The sequence below is a fragment of the Lithobates pipiens genome, unplaced genomic scaffold (genome assembly GCF_037356315.1).
Source record: "Lithobates pipiens isolate NorthernLeopardFrog02 unplaced genomic scaffold, aLitPip1_a1.2 Scaffold_27, whole genome shotgun sequence".
NCBI classification, from domain to species: Eukaryota; Metazoa; Chordata; class Amphibia; order Anura; family Ranidae; genus Lithobates; species Lithobates pipiens.
The window spans coordinates 225,636,350-225,656,942 of NW_027507788.1; the positions used below are offsets into that span (position 1 = coordinate 225,636,350).

At 38.3% G+C, this 20,593-nt stretch overlaps 1 protein-coding gene across 1 annotated transcript in view; it reads left to right on the forward strand.

The window, feature by feature from the left end:
- Positions 1–20,593, forward strand: part of LOC143933026 (uncharacterized) — a 156,553-nt gene that overhangs the window by 65,485 nt on the left and 70,475 nt on the right. Inside the window, exons 13-15 of the mRNA XM_077455944.1 lie at positions 188–342; positions 10,430–10,669; positions 17,300–17,456. Of these exons, the coding sequence (XP_077312070.1) occupies positions 188–342; positions 10,430–10,669; positions 17,300–17,456 (552 nt within the window). The remainder of the gene's footprint in view (positions 1–187; positions 343–10,429; positions 10,670–17,299; positions 17,457–20,593) is intronic.

A 20,593-nucleotide genomic window follows, 5' to 3' on the forward strand; every position in this document is an offset into this window, starting at 1 on the left:
ACCCCCCTTACATTAGGGTCCCCAGAGAGCCTCCCCTCCCCTTGGGGACCCCTACAGAGACTCGAGGCTATGGACCCCAGATTCGGGGCGGTAGCCCCAAAAGCCACCCCCTAGCGGCGCCACTGCTATGTACTAATTATTGTATGGCGGTACGTTTTCTGACCCCGTCTGTTTCTTCTCTCTACAGGTAAATGAAACCCACGTCACATACACAAATCAGCTGTATATATTTGCCCAGACGGATCCCATCCGAATAACAAATGACGCGGCCATGAATGTTTCCTGCTCTTACCCGCTGTATATGGCTGTCAGTCTTGATGCGGTGCTACACCCAATAATTTGGTAATTCTTATAGTCTTTTAGGAATCCATGCTGACTATCGGATATGATACACCATATTACCAGAAGTATTGGGACGCCTGCCTTTACACGCACATGGAATTTAACGGAATCCCAGTCAGCACAGCACAGGGATGGTGGGAGCCCCTCATAATGATAAATTCATCATAACGAACATTCGCCAATTGTTACGAAAAGTTGACGAAACCAATGAAAATTCGTATTTCGTACGAAATTTCGCACACGAATTACGAATTAATTCTAATACGAAACGGAACAGAAGGAAACAAATTTATTGACGGTGCACATGTCTATTATATACACTATGTTACCAAAAGTATTGGGACACCTGCCTTTACACGCACATGGAATTTAATGGTATCCCGGTCTTAGTCCGGAGGGTTCAATATTGAGTTGGCCCTTTGCAGCTATAACAGCTTCACCTCTTCTGGGAAGACCGTCCACAAGGTTTAGGAGGGTGTCTATGGGAATGTTTGACCATTCTTCCAGAAGAGCATTTGCGAGGTCAGGCACTGATGTTGGACGAGAAGGCCTGACTCGCAGTCTCCGCTCTAATTCATCCCAAAGGTGTTCTGTCGGGTTGAGGCCAGTCAAGTTCCGCCACCCCAAGTTTGCTCATTCATATCTTTATGGACCTTGCTTTGTGCACTGGTGCGCAGTCATGTTGGAACAGGAAGGGGCCGTCCCCAAACTGTTCCCTCAAAGTTGGGAGCATGAAATTGTCCAAAATGTCTTGGTATGCTGACGCCTTAAGAGTTCCCTTCACTGGAACTAAGGGGCCAAACCCAACCCCTGAAAAACAACCCCAACACCATAATCCCCCCCCCCCCCCCCCGACACCATAATCCCCCCTCCACCAAATGATTTGGACCAGTGCACAAAGCAAGGTCCACAAAGACATGGATGAGCGAGTTTGGGGTGGAGGAACTTGACTGGCCTGCACAGAGTCCTGACCTCAACCCGATAGAACACCTTTGGGATGAATTAGAGCGTAGACTGTGAGCCAGGCCTTCTCGTCCAACATCAGTGCCTGACCTAACAAATGTGCTTTTGGAAGAATGGTCAAACCTTCCCATAGACACATCTCCTAAACCTTGCGGACGGCCTTCCCAGAAGAGTTGAAGCTGTTATAGCTGCAAAAGGTGGGCCAACTTAATATTGAACAATACAGACTAAAGCCTTGTACACACGATCGGATTGTTAGCCAACAGAGCGTAAGACTTTTGCCCGCAGGGCGTGTGGCAGGATCTTGTCTTGCATACTAACGGAACACAGTTGTCGGCCAACAAACACGAACGTAGTGACGTACTACGTGGAATTTCAGCTCTTGAGCGCCACCCTTTGGGCACCTTCTGCTAATGTCGTGTTTGGTGAGCATTGATTTTCGAGCATGCGTGTTTGTACTTTGGACTTTTGTGCGACGGACTTGTGTACAGATGATTATACGAAAATCTGTCAACAGACCGTTGTCCCCCACGAAAATTTACTAGCCTGCCATCCAACATTTGCTGGCCGAAAGTTGGACAACAATTGTGCGAAGGAGCGTACTGACGGTCGGATTTTTAAGCCAACAGTCTGTCATCACACAATTCCCTGCCAACAGTTGGATCATGTGTACGGGGCTTTCAGACTGGGATGCCATTAAAGTTCATGTGCATGTAAAGGCAGGTGTCCCAATACTTTTGATAATATGTTGTATGTTACATAGACTGGGAAGAAAAGGCAACATAGAAGCCTCAGCTTGTTTCAAGGGTTTTGCTGGTAGCACATTCTCTATTATAAGACACCGAAATATAAATAAATCCCTCATAAGAAAAACTGCTAGGACTTTAAAGGAATAAAGAATAATAAAAAAATAAATTTTATTATACACAACATTAAAAAGTATAATAAGATGGTTGATAGATAAGTGCGATTCGCTTCATTCCAAATTAAAATTCAAATAAGTTTTTCATCATTCAGAAATTTGGACGTATCGAATTTCCAAATTACAAAAGAAAATCCGGAATAACGAAACTACATTTTGGACGAAAATCTAATTAAAATTTTTTTTTAAATTATAGTTTTCAAATATAATTTGAATTAAAATTTTCAAATAGAATAGAAAAAAAAAAATAGATTGGAAAGAATATAATTGAGTAGAAAATAATAGAAAATAAAATAAAGGAATAGAATAGAAAATAAAAGAATAGAAAAGAATAAAGTAAAACAGAACAAAATAGAACAGAATAAAATAGAATAGGAAATGAAGGAATACAATAGAATAGAAAAGAATAGAATAAAATAGAAAGAATATAACCATCTTTCAAACTTTGAATTTCAAATAGAATAAATTCAGATTCAAATGGGATAAATTCAAATTCGGTTTTGAATAGAAAAGAATAGAAAATAAAATAAAATAAAATTTCCAAATAGAATAGAAAAAAAAATTGATTGGAAAAAATCTAAATGAGTAAAAAAATAATAGAAAATAAAATAAAGGAATAGAATAGAAAATAAAAGAATAGAAAAGAATAAAGTAAAACAGAACAAAATAGAACTGAAAAATAGAACAGAATAAAATAGAATAGGAAATTAAGGAATACAATAGAATAGAATAAAATAGAAAGAATACAACCATCTTTTCAAACTTTGAATTTCAAATAGAATAAATTCAGATTCAAATGGTATAAATTCAAATTCGGTTTTGAATAGAAAAGAATAGAAAATAAAATCAAATCAAATTTCCAAATAGAATAGAAAAAAAAAAATAGATTGGAAAGAATATAAATGAGTAAAAAATAATAGAAAATAAAATAAAGGAATAGAATAGAAAATAAAAGAATAGAAAAGAATAAAGGAAAACAGAACAAAATAGAACTGAAAATAGAACAGAATAAAATAGAATAGGAAATGAAGGAATACAATAGAATAGAAAAGAATAGAATAAAATAGAATAGGAAATGAAGGAATACAATAGAATAGAAAAGAATAGAATAAAATAGAAAGAATACAACCGTCTTTTCAAACTTTGAATTTCAAATAGAATAAATTCAGATTCAAATGGTATAAATTCAAATTCGGTTTTGAATAGAAAAGAATAGAAAATAAAATCAAATCAAATTTCCAAATAGAATAGAAAAAAAAAATAGATTGGAAAGAATATAATTGAGTAGAAAATAATAGAAAATAAAATAAAGGAATAGAATAGAAAATAAAAGAATAGAAAAGAATAAAGTAAAACAGAACAAAATAGAACTGAAAAATAGAACAGAATAAAATAGAATAGGAAATGAAGGAATACAATAGAATAGAAAAGAATAGAATAAAATAGAAAGAATACAACCATCTTTTCAAACTTTGAATTTCAAATAGAATAAATTCAGATTCAAATGGTATAAATTCAAATTCGGTTTTGAATAGAAAAGAATAGAAAATAAAATCAAATCAAATTTCCAAATAGAATAGAAAAAAAAAAAATAGATTGGAAAGAATATAATTGAGTAAAAAATAATAGAAAATAAAATAAAGGAATAGAATATAAAATAAAAGAATAGAAAAGAATAAAGTAAAACAGAACAAAATAGAACTGAAAAATAGAACAGAATAAAATAGAATAGGAAATTAAGGAATACAATAGAATAGAATAAAATAGAAAGAATACAACCATCTTTTCAAACTTTGAATTTCAAATAGAATAAATTCAGATTCAAATGGTATAAATTCAAATTCGGTTTTGAATAGAAAAGAATAGAAAATAAAATCAAATCAAATTTCCAAATAGAATAGAAAAAAAAAAATAGATTGGAAAGAATATAAATGAGTAAAAAATAATAGAAAATAAAATAAAGGAATAGAATAGAAAATAAAAGAATAGAAAAGAATAAAGGAAAACAGAACAAAATAGAACTGAAAATAGAACAGAATAAAATAGAATAGGAAATGAAGGAATACAATAGAATAGAAAAGAATAGAATAAAATAGAATAGGAAATGAAGGAATACAATAGAATAGAAAAGAATAGAATAAAATAGAAAGAATACAACCGTCTTTTCAAACTTTGAATTTCAAATAGAATAAATTCAGATTCAAATGGTATAAATTCAAATTCGGTTTTGAATAGAAAAGAATAGAAAATAAACTCAAATCAAATTTCCAAATAGAATAGAAAAAAAAAATAGATTGGAAAGAATATAATTGAGTAGAAAATAATAGAAAATAAAATAAAGGAATAGAATAGAAAATAAAAGAATAGAAAAGAATAAAGTAAAACAGAACAAAATAGAACTGAAAAATAGAACAGAATAAAATAGAATAGGAAATGAAGGAATACAATAGAATAGAAAAGAATAGAATAAAATAGAAAGAATACAACCATCTTTTCAAACTTTGAATTTCAAATAGAATAAATTCAGATTCAAATGGTATAAATTCAAATTCGGTTTTGAATAGAAAAGAATAGAAAATAAAATCAAAATCAAATTTCCAAATAGAATAGAAAAAAAAAATAGATTGGAAAGAATATAATTGAGTAAAAAATAATAGAAAATAAAATAAAGGAATAGAATATAAAATAAAAGAATAGAAAAGAATAAAGTAAAACAGAACAAAATAGAACTGAAAAATAGAACAGAATAAAATAGAATAGGAAATTAAGGAATACAATAGAATAGAATAAAATAGAAAGAATACAACCATCTTTTCAAACTTTGAATTTCAAATAGAATAAATTCAGATTCAAATGGTATAAATTCAAATTCGGTTTTGAATAGAAAAGAATAGAAAATAAAATCAAATCAAATTTCCAAATAGAATAGAAAAAAAAAAATAGATTGGAAAGAATATAAATGAGTAAAAAATAATAGAAAATAAAATAAAGGAATAGAATAGAAAATAAAAGAATAGAAAAGAATAAAGGAAAACAGAACAAAATAGAACTGAAAATAGAACAGAATAAAATAGAATAGGAAATGAAGGAATACAATAGAATAGAAAAGAATAGAATAAAATAGAATAGGAAATGAAGGAATACAATAGAATAGAAAAGAATAGAATAAAATAGAAAGAATACAACCGTCTTTTCAAACTTTGAATTTCAAATAGAATAAATTCAGATTCAAATGGTATAAATTCAAATTCGGTTTTGAATAGAAAAGAATAGAAAATAAAATCAAATCAAATTTCCAAATAGAATAGAAAAAAAAAATAGATTGGAAAGAATATAATTGAGTAGAAAATAATAGAAAATAAAATAAAGGAATAGAATAGAAAATAAAAGAATAGAAAAGAATAAAGTAAAACAGAACAAAATAGAACTGAAAAATAGAACAGAATAAAATAGAATAGGAAATGAAGGAATACAATAGAATAGAAAAGAATAGAATAAAATAGAAAGAATACAACCATCTTTTCAAACTTTGAATTTCAAATAGAATAAATTCAGATTCAAATGGTATAAATTCAAACTCGGTTTTGAATAGAAAAGAATAGAAAATAAAATCAAATCAAATTTCCAAATAGAATAGAAAAAAAAAAATAGATTGGAAAGAATATAATTGAGTAGAAAATAATAGAAAATAAAATAAAGGAATAGAATATAAAATAAAAGAATAGAAAAGAATAAAGTAAAACAGAACAAAATAGAACTGAAAATAAAACAGAATAAAATAGAATAGGAAATGAAGGAATACAATAGAATAGAAAAGAATAGAATAAAATAGAAAGAATATAACCATCTTTCAAACTTTGAATTTCAAATAGAATAAATTCAGATTCAAATGGTATAAATTCAAATTCGGTTTTGAATAGAAAAGAATAGAAAATAAAATAAAATAGAATAGAAAAAATAAACAATAGAATAGAATAGAATAAAATAAGAATAAAAGGATAAAACCATTTCCCAAATTTTAATTGGAATAGAATAGAAGACACTAGAAAATAATAGAATAGAAATAGAATAGAATAGAAAAAACAATAGAATTGAATTTCAAATAGAATAAATTCAGATTCGAATGGTATAAATTAAAATTCGATTTTGAATAGAAAAGAATAGAAAATAAAATAAAATAATAGAATAGAAAAAAACAATAGAACAGAATAGAATAAAATAAGAATAAAAGAATAAAACCATTTCCCAAATTTGAATTGGCATTGAAGACACTAGGAAATAATTGAATTGGAAATAGAATAGAATAGAATAGAAAAAACAATAGAATTGAATTTTAAATGATTTTGAATAGAAAAGAATAGAAAATAAAATAAAATAATAGAATAGAAAAAAACAATAGAACAGAATAGAATAAAATAAGAATAAAAGAATAAAACCATTTCCCAAATTTTAATTGGCATTGAAGACACTAGGAAATAATTGAATTGGAAATAGAATAGAATAAAATAGAATAGAAAAAACAATAGAATTTAATTTCAAATGGAATAAATTCAGATTTGAATGGTATAAATTAAAATTCGATTTTGAATAGAAAAGAATAGAAAATAAAATAAAATAATAGAATAGAAAAAAGCAATAGAACAGAATAGAATAAAATAAGAATAAAAGAATAAAACCATTTCCCAAATTTTAATTGGAATTGAAGACACTAGGAAATAATTAAATTGGAAATAGAATAGAATAGAATATAAAAAACAATAGAATTGAATTTTAAATGATTTTGAATAGAAAAGAATAGAAAATAAAATAAAATAATAGAATAGAAAAAAACAATAGAACAGAATAGAATAAAATAAGAATAAAAGAATAAAACCATTTCCCAAATTTTAATTGGCATTGAAGACACTAGGAAATAATTGAATTGGAAATAGAATAGAATAAAATAGAATAGAAAAAACAATAGAATTTAATTTCAAATAGAATAAATTCAGATTCGAATGGTAAAAAATTAAAATTAGATTTTGAATAGAAAAGAATAGAAAATAAAATAAAATAATAGAATAGAAAAAAACAATAGAACAGAATAGAATAAAATAAGAATAAAACCATTTCCCAAATTTTAATTGGAATTGAAGACACTAGGAAATAATTGAATTGGAAATAGAATAGAATAAAACAGAATAGAAAAAACAATAGAATTGAATTTCAAATGATTTTGAATAGAAAATAATAGAAAATAAAATAAAATAATAGAATAGAAAAAAACAATAGAACAGAATAGAATAAAATAAGAATAAAAGAATAAAATCATTTCCCAAATTTTAATTGGAATTGAAGACACTAGGAAATAATTGAATTGGAAATAGAATAGAATAAAATAGAATAGAAAAAACAATAGAATTTAATTTCAAATGGAATAAATTCAGATTTGAATGGTATAAATTAAAATTCGATTTTGAATAGAAAAGAATAGAAAATAAAATAAAATAATAGAATAGAAAAAAACAATAGAACAGAATAGAATAAAATAAGAATAAAACCATTTCCCAAATTTTAATTGGAATTGAAGACACTAGGAAATAATTGAATTGGAAATAGAATAGAATAAAACAGAATAGAAAAAACAATAGAATTGAATTTCAAATGATTTTGAATAGAAAATAATAGAAAATAAAATAAAATAATAGAATAGAAAAAAACAATAGAACAGAATAGAATAAAATAAGAATAAAAGAATAAAATCATTTCCCAAATTTTAATTGGAATTGAAGACACTAGGAAATAATTGAATTGGAAATAGAATAGAATAAAATAGAATAGAAAAAACAATAGAATTTAATTTCAAATGGAATAAATTCAGATTTGAATGGTATAAATTAAAATTCGATTTTGAATAGAAAAGAATAGAAAATAAAATAAAATAATAGAATAGAAAAAAACAATAGAACAGAATAGAATAAAATAAGAATAAAAGAATAAAACCATTTCCCAAATTTTAATTGGAATTGAAGACACTAGGAAATAATTGAATTGGAAATAGAATAGAATAGAATAGAATAGAATAGAAAAAACAATAGAATTGAATTTCAAATAGAATAAATTCAGATTCGAATGGTATAAATTAAAATTCACTTTTAAAGTACCGTATATACTCGAGTATAGGCCGACCCGAATATAAGCCGAGGCCCCCAATTTACCCCCAAAAAACTGGAAAACTTATTGACTCGTGTATAAGCCGAGGGTGAGACATGGCTGTCCATCCCTGTGTGTCCGTCCATCCATCCCTGTGTGTGTATCCATCCATCCCTGTGTGTGTGTGTGTGTGTGTGTATTCATCCATCCATCCCTGTGTGTGTGTGTGTGTGTGTGTATTCATCCATCCATCCATCCATCCCTGTGTGTGTGTGTGTGTGTGTGTATCCATCCATCCATCCATCCCTGTGTGTGTGTGTGTGTGTGTGTGTGTGTGTGTGTGTGTGTGTGTGTCCTTGCAGCCTTGTGTGTGTGTCCAGCCTACCTGTGTCCCGTGCCTCTGTCCCGTGCCTCCTCTGTCCCGTGCCTCCTCCGTCCCGTGCCTCCTCCGTCCCGTGTCGTGCCGATGGATCGCCGCTCTTCTCGGCGGCCATTCTACGATTCAAAAGCTGCGCCTCCGTCCTCCGCCTGTGATAGGCGGAACACTCAATTTCCCAGCAGCCTGTGTTCCGCCTATCACGGACATCCGCTCATACTCGTCCGTAGTATGAGAATGAACGGATGTCCGTGATAGGCGGAACACTGACTGCTGGGAAATTCAGTGTTCCGCCTATCACAGGCGGAGGCGGAGAAGGAGGCGCGGCTTTTGAATTTTAATGTCCGCCGTCTGTCTGCTCGATACGCTGATCGAGCAGTCAGACAGCGGCGACTCGAGTATAAGCCGAGGGGGCACTTTCAGCCTCAAAAAAGAGGCTGAAAATCTCGGCTTATACTCGAGTATATACGGTATATACAAAAATCTCATGCCGCAGGTCTGGGAGGAAGAAAAAAAAATAAAAAAATATATATATTCAGGTATGTAAAGTGATTGGTGCCTAATACAAATACTCTAAAATCAAGCTTCACCGTATCATATAAACATAACACTATTAACAATAGTTTGAGTAATATTCATAACAAACATTTGCTGAAAATGAAAGTGCCCAAGTGGAGAATGTAAACGTGAAGTCCTATAAACAAACTTATGTAGTGATATGTTATTCAGTATCTAACATCCATAATAGCACATTATTAGAAGTGATAAAAGCTTCCACACGATAATAAAGTGACTGGTGCTCAGTGGATCTTGGGTTCTGGGAGAAGTAAGCCCCGGTGCAATTTCCGTGCAGGAATCAAATTTCGCACTCGCCAGCTCCCCCGCCCCGGGCAGGGGTAACAACGCCTCCACAGTGTGAGCCCCTGTGTCGCTATATGGTACTGGTCCAAGTGCTTCTTACTTATCCTCACAGCAATACACCAGTCCGAGAGCCAGGGAACTACTGTTGAGACTACTATTGATATATAGTCTCCCAAAAAAGGAGATCCAATCACATTGGCTGCCAGGAGGAGGAGGAGGGAAGAGACGCAGGGGGAAGCGAGGAAGCAGCCCGGAGAGAAGGCGCGGGCGGCCGCACCACTGCCCATGAGATGGGGTAAGTGCAGGGCCACGGACTAGTGACTGACCGACCTGGGGGGTGCCGCCCGTGATCCGGAGGGTCGGGGGGGGGGGGGTTAGTGGTGGTGGGTCGATTTGTTTGCCAGCTCCCCCCCCAAAAAAAAACATCAGCCACCATTGCAGTGACCACTGTTGGCTCTCAACAGGGCATGATCATGTGACCTCACGAAGTGTGGAGCCCAAAGTATGGTCAGTCTGTAGAAGAATTCCCAAGGGATGTCGCTTCTCAATTTCCCTTCACCCTGACAAAATCACTTACATTACTTTTATTTTCTTATACATATTAATTTGAACCCTTTGTGGTGCGTTGGAATTCCTAATTTTGTATATCAGCTTCCCCTCCCCCACCAGTATACACGGAGCTGGAGAAGAGATCTAATAGGTTTTGCTCGTTCTTTATCCTCAGTGCAAATATCTCAGTTCTGCGCACACTCTGTATAATAACATAGATCCATGGCCACATACCTACAAGGGTTCCTAGGTAGGTGACCTTCTGTTGTGTCTTTATTTTCCAGGAGCACGGTGATAAATGGCCTTACAGCAGATGGGAGTTATTCGGTCTACATGACGGCCTATAAAGATAACCAGTTTATGACCCGGCTCTCAGACTCCGACACCCTGTATGAAGGAGATACTATCTACATTGTAGTGTTCATGCCAGCTCTGTACGGCAACACCTTCCATCTCAAAGTGGTGAATATTTATGCTTCTCCTGACAATTCAAGCGACCAAAAGTACTATCTTCTTCAGAAAGGGTAAGTACACAGTGCACTGGGCATATCCCTGATTTCGGGGGACTGTCCCGGATTTCGAGGGACTGTCCCGGATTTCGAGGGACTGTCCCGGATTTCGAGGGACTGTCCCGGATTTCGAGGGACTGTCCCTGATTTGGAGCAATGTCCCTCATTCATCCTCATTTGCCCCTCATTTTGGTCTGCTCTATATAGATGTATATAAAATGCCTTTTTTATCTATCAAAAAGTGTTTCCCAGCGCTAAACCTTTCATCTGATTTCTAAATTGCTGCATTTGTAAATTCCAAAGGCCAATATAAAGGAATAGTAGTGGTAATAAAAAACACTTGTGGGTTTAACCAATCTTGTTTTTTTGTACAATTCCGCTTTAAGGGGGCGTGGCAAGGGGTGTGTCCTATGCCTGCATACTTTTGCTGATAGGTGTCCCTCATTCCCATCTCAAAAAGTTGTGAAGTATGCACCGGGGAGCAATTCTGTGTGTTCTTTGTACACTTTGACTACAGAAATAATTCACTAAATGCCCAAAACAATATATCACCTTAACCACCTACCCTGTTTTCCCAAAAATAAGACCTAGCGTGATTGTCGGTGATGGCTGCAATATAAGCCCTACCCCCCCAAATAAGCCCTAGTTAAAGTCTATGTAGGTCTTATTTTCAGGGTAGGGCTTATTTTTGGGGAAACAGGGTGGGGCTTATTTGGGAGGTAGGGCTTATTTTGCAGCCAACACCGACTATCACGCTAGGTCTTATTTTCGGGGGAAACAGGGTATGTACCACCGTACGTTTATCAATGGCAGACTGGCAACCTTTTATTTATTCTGGGTCATTTCTAAGTGGCACTGTGTAAATAGCCATCAGGAGGAAGATCATTAGAGATACCGTATCCAGCGGATCCAAGGGACTGGGTACCATGGGATCCCTATGATTGGCCATCACATTAACCACTTGCCGCCCATCAGTGCCACCTATCTGTGCTGCCTATCAGTGCCCACCAGTGGTGCCTTTTAGGACCACCAGTGCCGCCTATCAGTGCGCATCAGTGCCATCTATCATTGTCCATCAGTGACACCTATCAGTGCCCATGATTGCCGCCTACCAGTGCTTATCAGTACCGCATATCAGTGCCATCTATCAGTGCCACCTATCAGTGCCCATCATTGCCGCCTACCAGTGCTTATCAGTACCGCATATCAGTGCCATCTATCAGTGCCACCTATCAGTGCCCATCATTGCCGCCTACCAGTGCTTATCAGTACCGCATATCAGTGCCATCTATCAGTGCCACCTATCAGTGCCCATAATTGCTGCCTACCAGTGCTTGTCAGTACCGCATATCAGTGCCATCATATCAGTGACACCTATCAGTGCCCATGATTGCCGCCTACCAGTGCTTATCAGTACCGCATATCAGTGCCATCATATCAGTGACACCTATCAGTGCCCATGATTGCCGCCTACCAGTGCTTATCAGTACCGCATATCAGTGCCATCTATCAGTGCCACCTATCAGTGCCCATCATTGCCGCCTACCAGTGCTTATCAGTACTGCATATCAGTGCCATCATATCAGTGACACCTATCAGTGCCCATGATTGCCGCCTACCAGTGCTTATCAGTACCGCATATCAGTGCCATCTATCAGTGCCACCTATCAGTGCCCATGTTTGCCGCCTACCAGTGCTTATTAGTACCGCATATCAGTGCCATCTATCAGTGCCACCTATCAGTGCCCATCATTGCCGCCTACCAGTGCTTATCAGTACCGCATATCAATGCCATCTATTAGTGCGGCATAATAGTGCCTCCTCATCAGTGCCGCCTTTTTAGCGCACATCAGTGAAGGAGCAAAATTACTTATTTACAAAATTTACTGACAGAAACTAAGAAACTTTTTTTATTTTTCTAATTTTTTTAGTCTTTTTTCTTTTTTTTTGTGTGTAAAAAAACAAATAACCCAGCAGTGATTAAATGCCACCAAAAGAAAGCTCTGTTTGTGTGAAGAAAATGATTAAAAATGTCGCATGTGTACAGTGTTACATGACCGCGAAGTGCGACAGCGCTGAAATCCGAAAAATTGGCCTGGGCAGGAAGGGGGTGAAAGCGCCAAGGGAATGGAAAGAGACAAGGAGAGAGGCACCTCTGGGTGTAGATTTGTCACAATTTTTTAATAAGCACTTCAGAAAAAAATGGCAGCTCACATTTGGGAAGTGTATAACAGGCACATAAAGGAAGGTCACCAACAAAGGGGAGAGGGCCATCGGCAGGCGATCTTATCCTGAGATCCTCAGCTTGTACTCAACTCAAAGCGAGGCTTGAAGCGCATGATGGCGAATGAGGCGAGCGAGGATGACGTCACCGGTATGAAACGCGTTTCACGAGCATGCGCGCTGCTGATGACCCGGCTGCCGCGCTCCTTTGTCACGCTGACTTGTGGGACCATAGTCATCATTATAAAGTGTATACAGGGAAAATAGGCGGGGAGGGGAGGGACCAATTATAAATGAGTCATGGTAGATTGGCATAAGGAAAAACATGTGGATGATACATCAATAAGTAATACAAAAATTGACAATGTTGTAAAAGTTTAAAAAACACACACACACACACATAATGGTGAAACGCGTCGCATACCTCTGACGTCATTCTCCCTTGCATCTTCAACCAACGGCGCTTCTGTGAGAAACCATGAAATCAGGCCGAGACAGAAGTACAGTTAAAGGGGTTGTAAAGGTAAAGGTAAAAACATCTGACAGTCCCGGCACCCCCTGCCCCCCCCCCGTTTTACTTTCCTCACCCCTCGAAAGTCCCGCGCTCACCCCCCGACGTCCTTTCCACCGTTCAGCCTGGCCGCTGATTGGCTGGAGTGGATGGATGGAAAACAGCGCAGCCATTGGCTCGCGCTGCTGTCAATCACATCCACTGACGCGGAGCGCCGGGGGGGGCGGGGCCGTGTGATACAGCGAGCCGCTATAGCCGCCAGCTGTATCACGGGAGCGCGCCCGCAGATGCTTCTCACCATGTGAGGGAGCTGGCATGAACGTGAGAAGTACCTGCGGGAGGAAGCCGAGACAGCCGCCGAGGGACCCCAGAAGAGCAGGTTCGGGGCCACTCTGTGCAAAACAAGCTGCACAGTGGAGGTAAGTATAACATGTTTGTTATTTTTAAAAAATAAAATTTTTATCTTTACAATCCCTTTAAATCGCACTTGTTTAATAATAAAACTAAAAAGAACAAACGTAGTCAAAACATAGCCAGAGTTCAGTAACCGGAACGGATAGTCGGCCAAGCCAGAAGTCAGGGATCAATGTAGTGGAACAGCAAGCAGGATCTGGAGCCAGAAGGGATGTCAGCAAAGCAACGGGATATTTGGAGATAGTTTCTTGTGACATTGAACAAGGAGACGGCAGAGATCAACTGGGCTGAACGGCTTATATAGGCAGGACTGACGAGCAGGATATCATCAACAGCTGAGTAACTGTGGATTGATAGGAGCTGGCAATTAGCTGACAGCTGAAGCGGCCAGCTCTGAGATGGAAGGGCTGAGCCCAGCCCTGACAGCTTCAAGACTCGCTTTGAGTTTTCCTCCACCATTACCGATGGCCCTCTCCCCCTGCTGGGACCTTCCTTCATGTGCCTTTTATACACTTCCAAAATGTGAGTTGCCATTTTTCTGAATTGCTTATTAAAATTGTCGCAAATCTACATCCAGAGGCGTTAGGGTTGCCTCCTTTTCTGCAAGCCAATCCCGAACATTCTTGTACCCATAAAATATGCTTACAATGCCGAGCCACGTAAGTTAGTCTCTCACAGACATGTATAAACCTCAGAACAATAATTAAAAAAAAGAAAACTCTTCCAATACATATGATTTGTAGACTGAATGCAAAAAATTGATTCCTCTATCCACACAAATTATGTGGATGGAGGAATTTCCTCCCTCCTTAGGGGGAGGGGGGGCCAGAGGATCTGGCCATTTCTGATTAGAGCTCTGTGTGACGAATCAACAGATCGCCCAATTCTATGGAGGAGCAGAGATCCCACTGACTGGGGGGGGAGGGGGGGGTAGTAGATTATTCCTCCTGCCCGGGACAATTAGCCACAGTTCAGTGTGAATAAATGTGTCCGGGTTTCATGCAGTCTGAAACCCGGACACGTGGTCCAAAACCAGTACTGTCCGGGTGAATCCAGGACAGGTGGCAACCCTAAGGGGCGCCTCTCTCCTTGTCTCTTTCAGTGTTACTGGAACATGTTTTCTGTTGGACTCTTTTTCACTCCCCAATGACTTATGGACTTCAGCCCTGTCTTTTCAGACCATTTTTTTTTTTAATCATTTTTTTATCATTTGTCATGTGATTATATATGTCATATGTTTTATGTCTTTTTTTTATTTTTTTTCTTGTTTTTTTTTTTTTATTTTTTTTTTTTTTTTCTTGTTTTATTTCTTTTCACTTTTGTGGGATAATCTACTCCAGCTGTTGCCCCTTTACTTGTTTTATTATTTTAGTGTCCAGTATTGAGGTGGTTAATCATAGAAGAAAATCATATAGGTGTAAGTAATTCTGAAGTTTGAAGAAATATGGGTCACTAATCATTTCTTGTGTATGACAAAATGATTCTACGAAATAAAATGTACATGAACGACTTTGCTCCTGAGTAACAGATATACTATAATGAATGCACGCCATGTCTTGTACAGCTATTATTTATATATTGTGGCAGGGTGACCCCTGTGTCATTGGGTAAAATGGTGGTTTACGCCAGATTTCGTAGGAAGCGAGCACGCTAATGGCTCAGGCGCATATAACAGCCAGAGATAGAGCTCAGGGCCCCACCCTCCTGAGGGGTTCAGTGTGTGAAGGGAGCCGTGAAAGATGCTCCTATGCACCATGGTGTCCATGTCAGGACAGAGCAAGGCCCGAGCTTGAGAGAAAGCCCATGAGGGACGGAGCAGCTAGGAAGCTTTACGGAAGAGACAGAGCTGGGATGCAGTGTCTGTGCAAAAATACTCGGACATGGTTCATGGTCAGGAGGACCAAAAAGGTACTAATGGTCAGGAAGACCCTGAAGAGGTACTTGAAGCAGTAAAGCTGCCGTAAGCGAGCCAGGAGGTTGAATGCTGTGTTTTTGCCGTGGTGGTAAGAACCTCCTGCATGGGAAGACAAACCTGTGGGAAGTTTTGATGTTCTATTCAATAAAAATGGTCAGGACAGCCCTGAAAACTTTATCTGGCATAGAGTTAAAGAGGAAGTAAACCCTGATTGGTGTTACTTCCTCTTTCATTCCCTGCAAACGCAAAGCATAATGGACTACTATGCATCGCATCGCATCGCATAGTAGTCCATTATGTGGTACTCACCTGACACAGGAGCCAGCGATGTCACCGCTGTCCCCTGTAGTCCGCCGCATCCATCTTCTCGGTGGGGTCTCACTGGTCCGCCGCTGTCATTCGGCGAAGCCGCGATGACGTCACTCCGGCGCATGCGCACGGAAGCTGACGCGCACGGCATCTTCGGCGTTGACGATGCCGCGCTCAGTGCGCCTGCGCCAGGGCCGTCTTTAAGGCAGGGCAAAAGGGGCAGCTGCCCTGGGCCCTGTCATTGTTGTGGGGACCAAAGCAGATGCCTCATACTTGCCAACTATCCCAGTTTGCATTCCCTCGTCCCTTGAAGTTTTAGTCCTGTGCTGTGTCCTGATATCTCAGTGTGAAGTGCTGCTACTAATGCTGCCCAGCTCTGCCATATTGTGGTGTACAGATGACTCACCTGCAGATCTGTGTTTACATGTAAATACTGGCATTCATATGTAAATAGCAGTGACATGCATATATAAATAGCTGAGGCCAACTGCATTGATATGTAAATAAAGGCAGCATTCATAGGTATATCATGCCCCCCTGCAGTGAGGAGAAAATCTGCTGTAACCTATAGCAACCAGTGAGCAGTATTACTGTACAGCAATCTCTAGCAGCCAATCAACAAGCAGAAATGTGCTGTAACCTCTAGCAACTAATCAGTGAGCCTTAAGGAGTGCTGTAACCTCTAGCAACTAATCAGTGAGCCTTAAGAAGTGCTGTAACCTCTAGCAACCAGTCAGTAAGCAGTCATGATATGCTGTAACCTCTGGCAACCAATCGCAAGCGCTGCCTGATCTGACACAGTTAACTGATTTTAAGTCTAGCTGCTATTTATGGTATGTCTCAGAGAAGGTGGAGAGCGAAATTGCATGTGGGGAGGGGGTCCTTAAGAAAATGTTTGCCCAGGGTCCAATCAATATTAAAGACGGCCCTGGCCTGCACGCCGCTGTCATACGGCGCATGCGCCGTAGACAGCGGTGCCTGTCTTTCGGCAAATATCTCCTAAACCGTGTAGGTTTAGGAGATATTGCTTGGACCTACAGGTAAGCCTTAATCTAGGCTTACCTGTAGGTCAAAGTGTGTTGTAAGGGTTTACAACCACTTTAACCTACTGTTTTGGCACTACCATTGAGCAAAGAAACCCGACGTGTCACAATATATATAAATGACGAACCCAGCCCTTATATTGTTCGGTTGTAATAGTATTTATCACTATTATTGTGTCTAATCTTTAGATTACAGTAACTGAAAGCTGATGGACGGTTTCTTTATCCAGGTGCCCATCTAGTGATGTATCTGCTGATGAGCTAACAGTGGGAATCAATGGAGTCAGCAGTGAAGCTTGGTTTGCTATGAAAGTCTTCCAGATCACCAATTCTAACACCATCTATCTCTATGCCGATCTTGCACTCTGCGCTACTGATTGTAATTCGGTAAGACTCACCATACACATAGAGGGTGTTCTCTGATTTTTGTGCCTAAAGAAGCAGTTAGAGATTATTTAGCCATATTGGCAGCGAGTCATCTGACCAATTGGCCCACTGATCCAAGAGGCCCTCAAAGCCCCAGGCATTTTCTTTCTCTAGATGAGCTTCCACTAGTCCCAAGGTGACAGGTTTTGGCGGTTAGGAGAAGCATTTATTGTAAACTTTAGTGAAGTGTGTATAACAATCCCACCTTTCATCTGATAACCAGACCTCACATCCCAGCGACCTGGTGCCAACAGTATATACAGCGCTTTCCATACTATACATTTACAGCAGTCCCTGCCCTCAAGGAGCTTACAATCTAAGGTCCCTATCTCATATGCACACAAACTAGGACTAATTTAGACAGGAGACAATTTTTTTTCTACCAGCAAATCATCAAAGGAAACAAACACAAGCAGAACATACAACCTCCATGCAGATAGTGTCCTAGCTGGGATTCTAACTTAGGTCCCCATTGCAATAAGGTAAGAGAAACAGGTGGGTAGTGGTGCAACCAAACAAGTGTTTTTGAATAAAGCATAAGTCCATCAAGTTAGTCCTTTGAGCTCCTAGCTCCGTACAAAGGAAACACAGAGCACTGTGTCAGGGCCAACCTTGTGAGGGGAATTTAAGCGATCTCCAGACATGCAAAAACAGAAAGAAAACAGGCGCCTCTGAATGTAGACTGTATGATTTGATGTGAAACAAAGAACATTAAAAACTCACATTGAGGTAATACGCACATTAAAACCAGTGAAAAACGCTGCATCGGGCTGAATGCTGTGTCCATTAAACGTTACTCCTCTCATATGGGTTTGACAAAGGAGCACGCACTGTGTACACCCTTGTAGTGCGCATGCTCTGAAACGCGTCGCCAGCACATCAGTGACACCATCGCGGTCAGTGCTGCGTCCCCAGCTTCTCACCATTCAGCCTCAGCTGCATTCCAGCCCTCGATTTTTCGGCTCCAGATGCGTTCCTACCCTCGATTTCGGTTTCACTCCACCATAGCCGCATCCTGCTGGCCAGGACAGCCCATACGAGAGGTGTAACGATTGTATGCCCGATGCAGCGTCTATCACTGGTTCTAATGTGCCTATCATCTATTACCTCAATGTGAATTTTTAATATTCTTTGCTTCCCATTAAAGCGGGAGTCCGCAGTTTTTTTTTTTTTTTTTTTTAAAGCCAGTAGCTACAAATACTGCAGTTGCTGACTTTTAAAATAATGACACTTACCCGCCCAGCGCGTCCGCGATGTCGGCACCCGAAGCCGATCTCTCGATCGTCTCTCGGGTGCTGCCGCCGCCATCTTGGGTATGGGAATCAGGAAGTGGAGCCTTTCGGCTTCATTTCCCGGTTCCCTACTGCACATGCGCGAGTCGCGCTGCGCAATAAGGATGGTACGCGCTGTCGCTGGGATCCGTGTGTTTCCCAGCAGGCAGCGGGGGACCTTCGGAAAGGGGCGTAGATTCTGCGGAAAGGGGCGTACCTTCTGCAGAATCTACGCCGGAAGTGGGTGCAGATACCTGTACTGTACAGGTACCTGCACCCCCCTCCCCCCTGAAAGGTGCCAATTGTGGTGCCGGAGGGGGGGAGGGTTCCGATGAGCGGAAGCTCCACTTTAGGGTGGACCTCCGCTTTAAATCATACAGTCTATGTTCAGAGGCGCCTGTTTTCAATTAGGTAAGAGTGCTAACCAATAAGGCATTGTGCTGCCCCAATGTCCACAGTTGGCTTTCTGATCATTGCACAACCTTATTAAGATGCTTGAAAGTTTCTAGGGCCAAAACAATTTTTAAAAATGCACACCACTGAGCATAAGGATGCCAGCTTCCCTCCTGATCTTCTGCTGTTTATGCAAACCAAACAGGTGGAATGTTGCCGTTGCATTAAAGCTGAATTAATGGCCAACTTTTGGCTGGTTTCTGATATTGAGATACCACCGCCAGAATTCACAGTTATGCCCATCTGCAGCCATAACATGGACTAGGGATAAGTTTGGGTTCAGCCCAAACCCAGTCTTACCTCTAACAAAGACAATTGATGGTGTCATACTCAACCCTAACAAAGACAAGTGATGGTGTCATACTCAACACTAACAAAGACAAGTGATGGTGTCATACTCAACAATAACAAAGACAATTGATGGTGTCATACTCAACAATAACAAAGACAAGTGATGGTGTCATACTCAACCCTAACAAAGACAAGTGATGGTGTCATACTCAACCCTAACAAAGACAAGTGATGGTGTCATACTCAACACTAATAAAGACAAGTGATGGTGTCATACTCAACAATAACAAAGACAAATGATGGTGTCATACTCAACAATAACAAAGACAAGTGATGGTGTCATACTCAACAATAACAAAGGCAAGTGATGGTGTCATACTCAACACTAACAAAGATAAGTGATGGTGTCATACTCAACAATAACAAAGACAAGTGATGGTGTCATACTCAACAATAACAAAGACAAGTGATGGTGTCATACTCAACAATAACAAAGACAAGTGATGGTGTCATACTCAACACTAATAAAGACAAGTGATGGTGTCATACTCAACATTAACAAAGACAAGTGATGGTGTCATACTCAACAATAACAAAGACAATTGATGGCGTCATACTCAACAATAACAAAGACAAGTGATGGTGTCATACTCAACAATAACAAAGACAAGTGATGGTGTCATACTCAACCCTAACAAAGACAAGTGATGGTGTCATACTCAACACTAACAAAGACAAGTGATGGTGTCATACTCAACACTAACAAAGACAAGTGATGGTGTCATACTCAACAATAACAAAGACAAGTGATGGTGTCATACTCAACCCTAACAAAGACAATTGATGGTGTCATACTCAACATTAACAAAGACAATTGATGGCGTCATACTCAACAATAACAAAGACAAGTGATGGTGTCATACTCAACAATAACAAAGACAATTGATGGCGTCATACTCAACAATAACAAAGACAAGTGATGGTGTCATACTCAACAATAACAAAGACAAGTGATGGTGTCATACTCAACAATAACAAAGACAAGTGATGGTGTCATACTCAACCCTAACAAAGACAATTGAT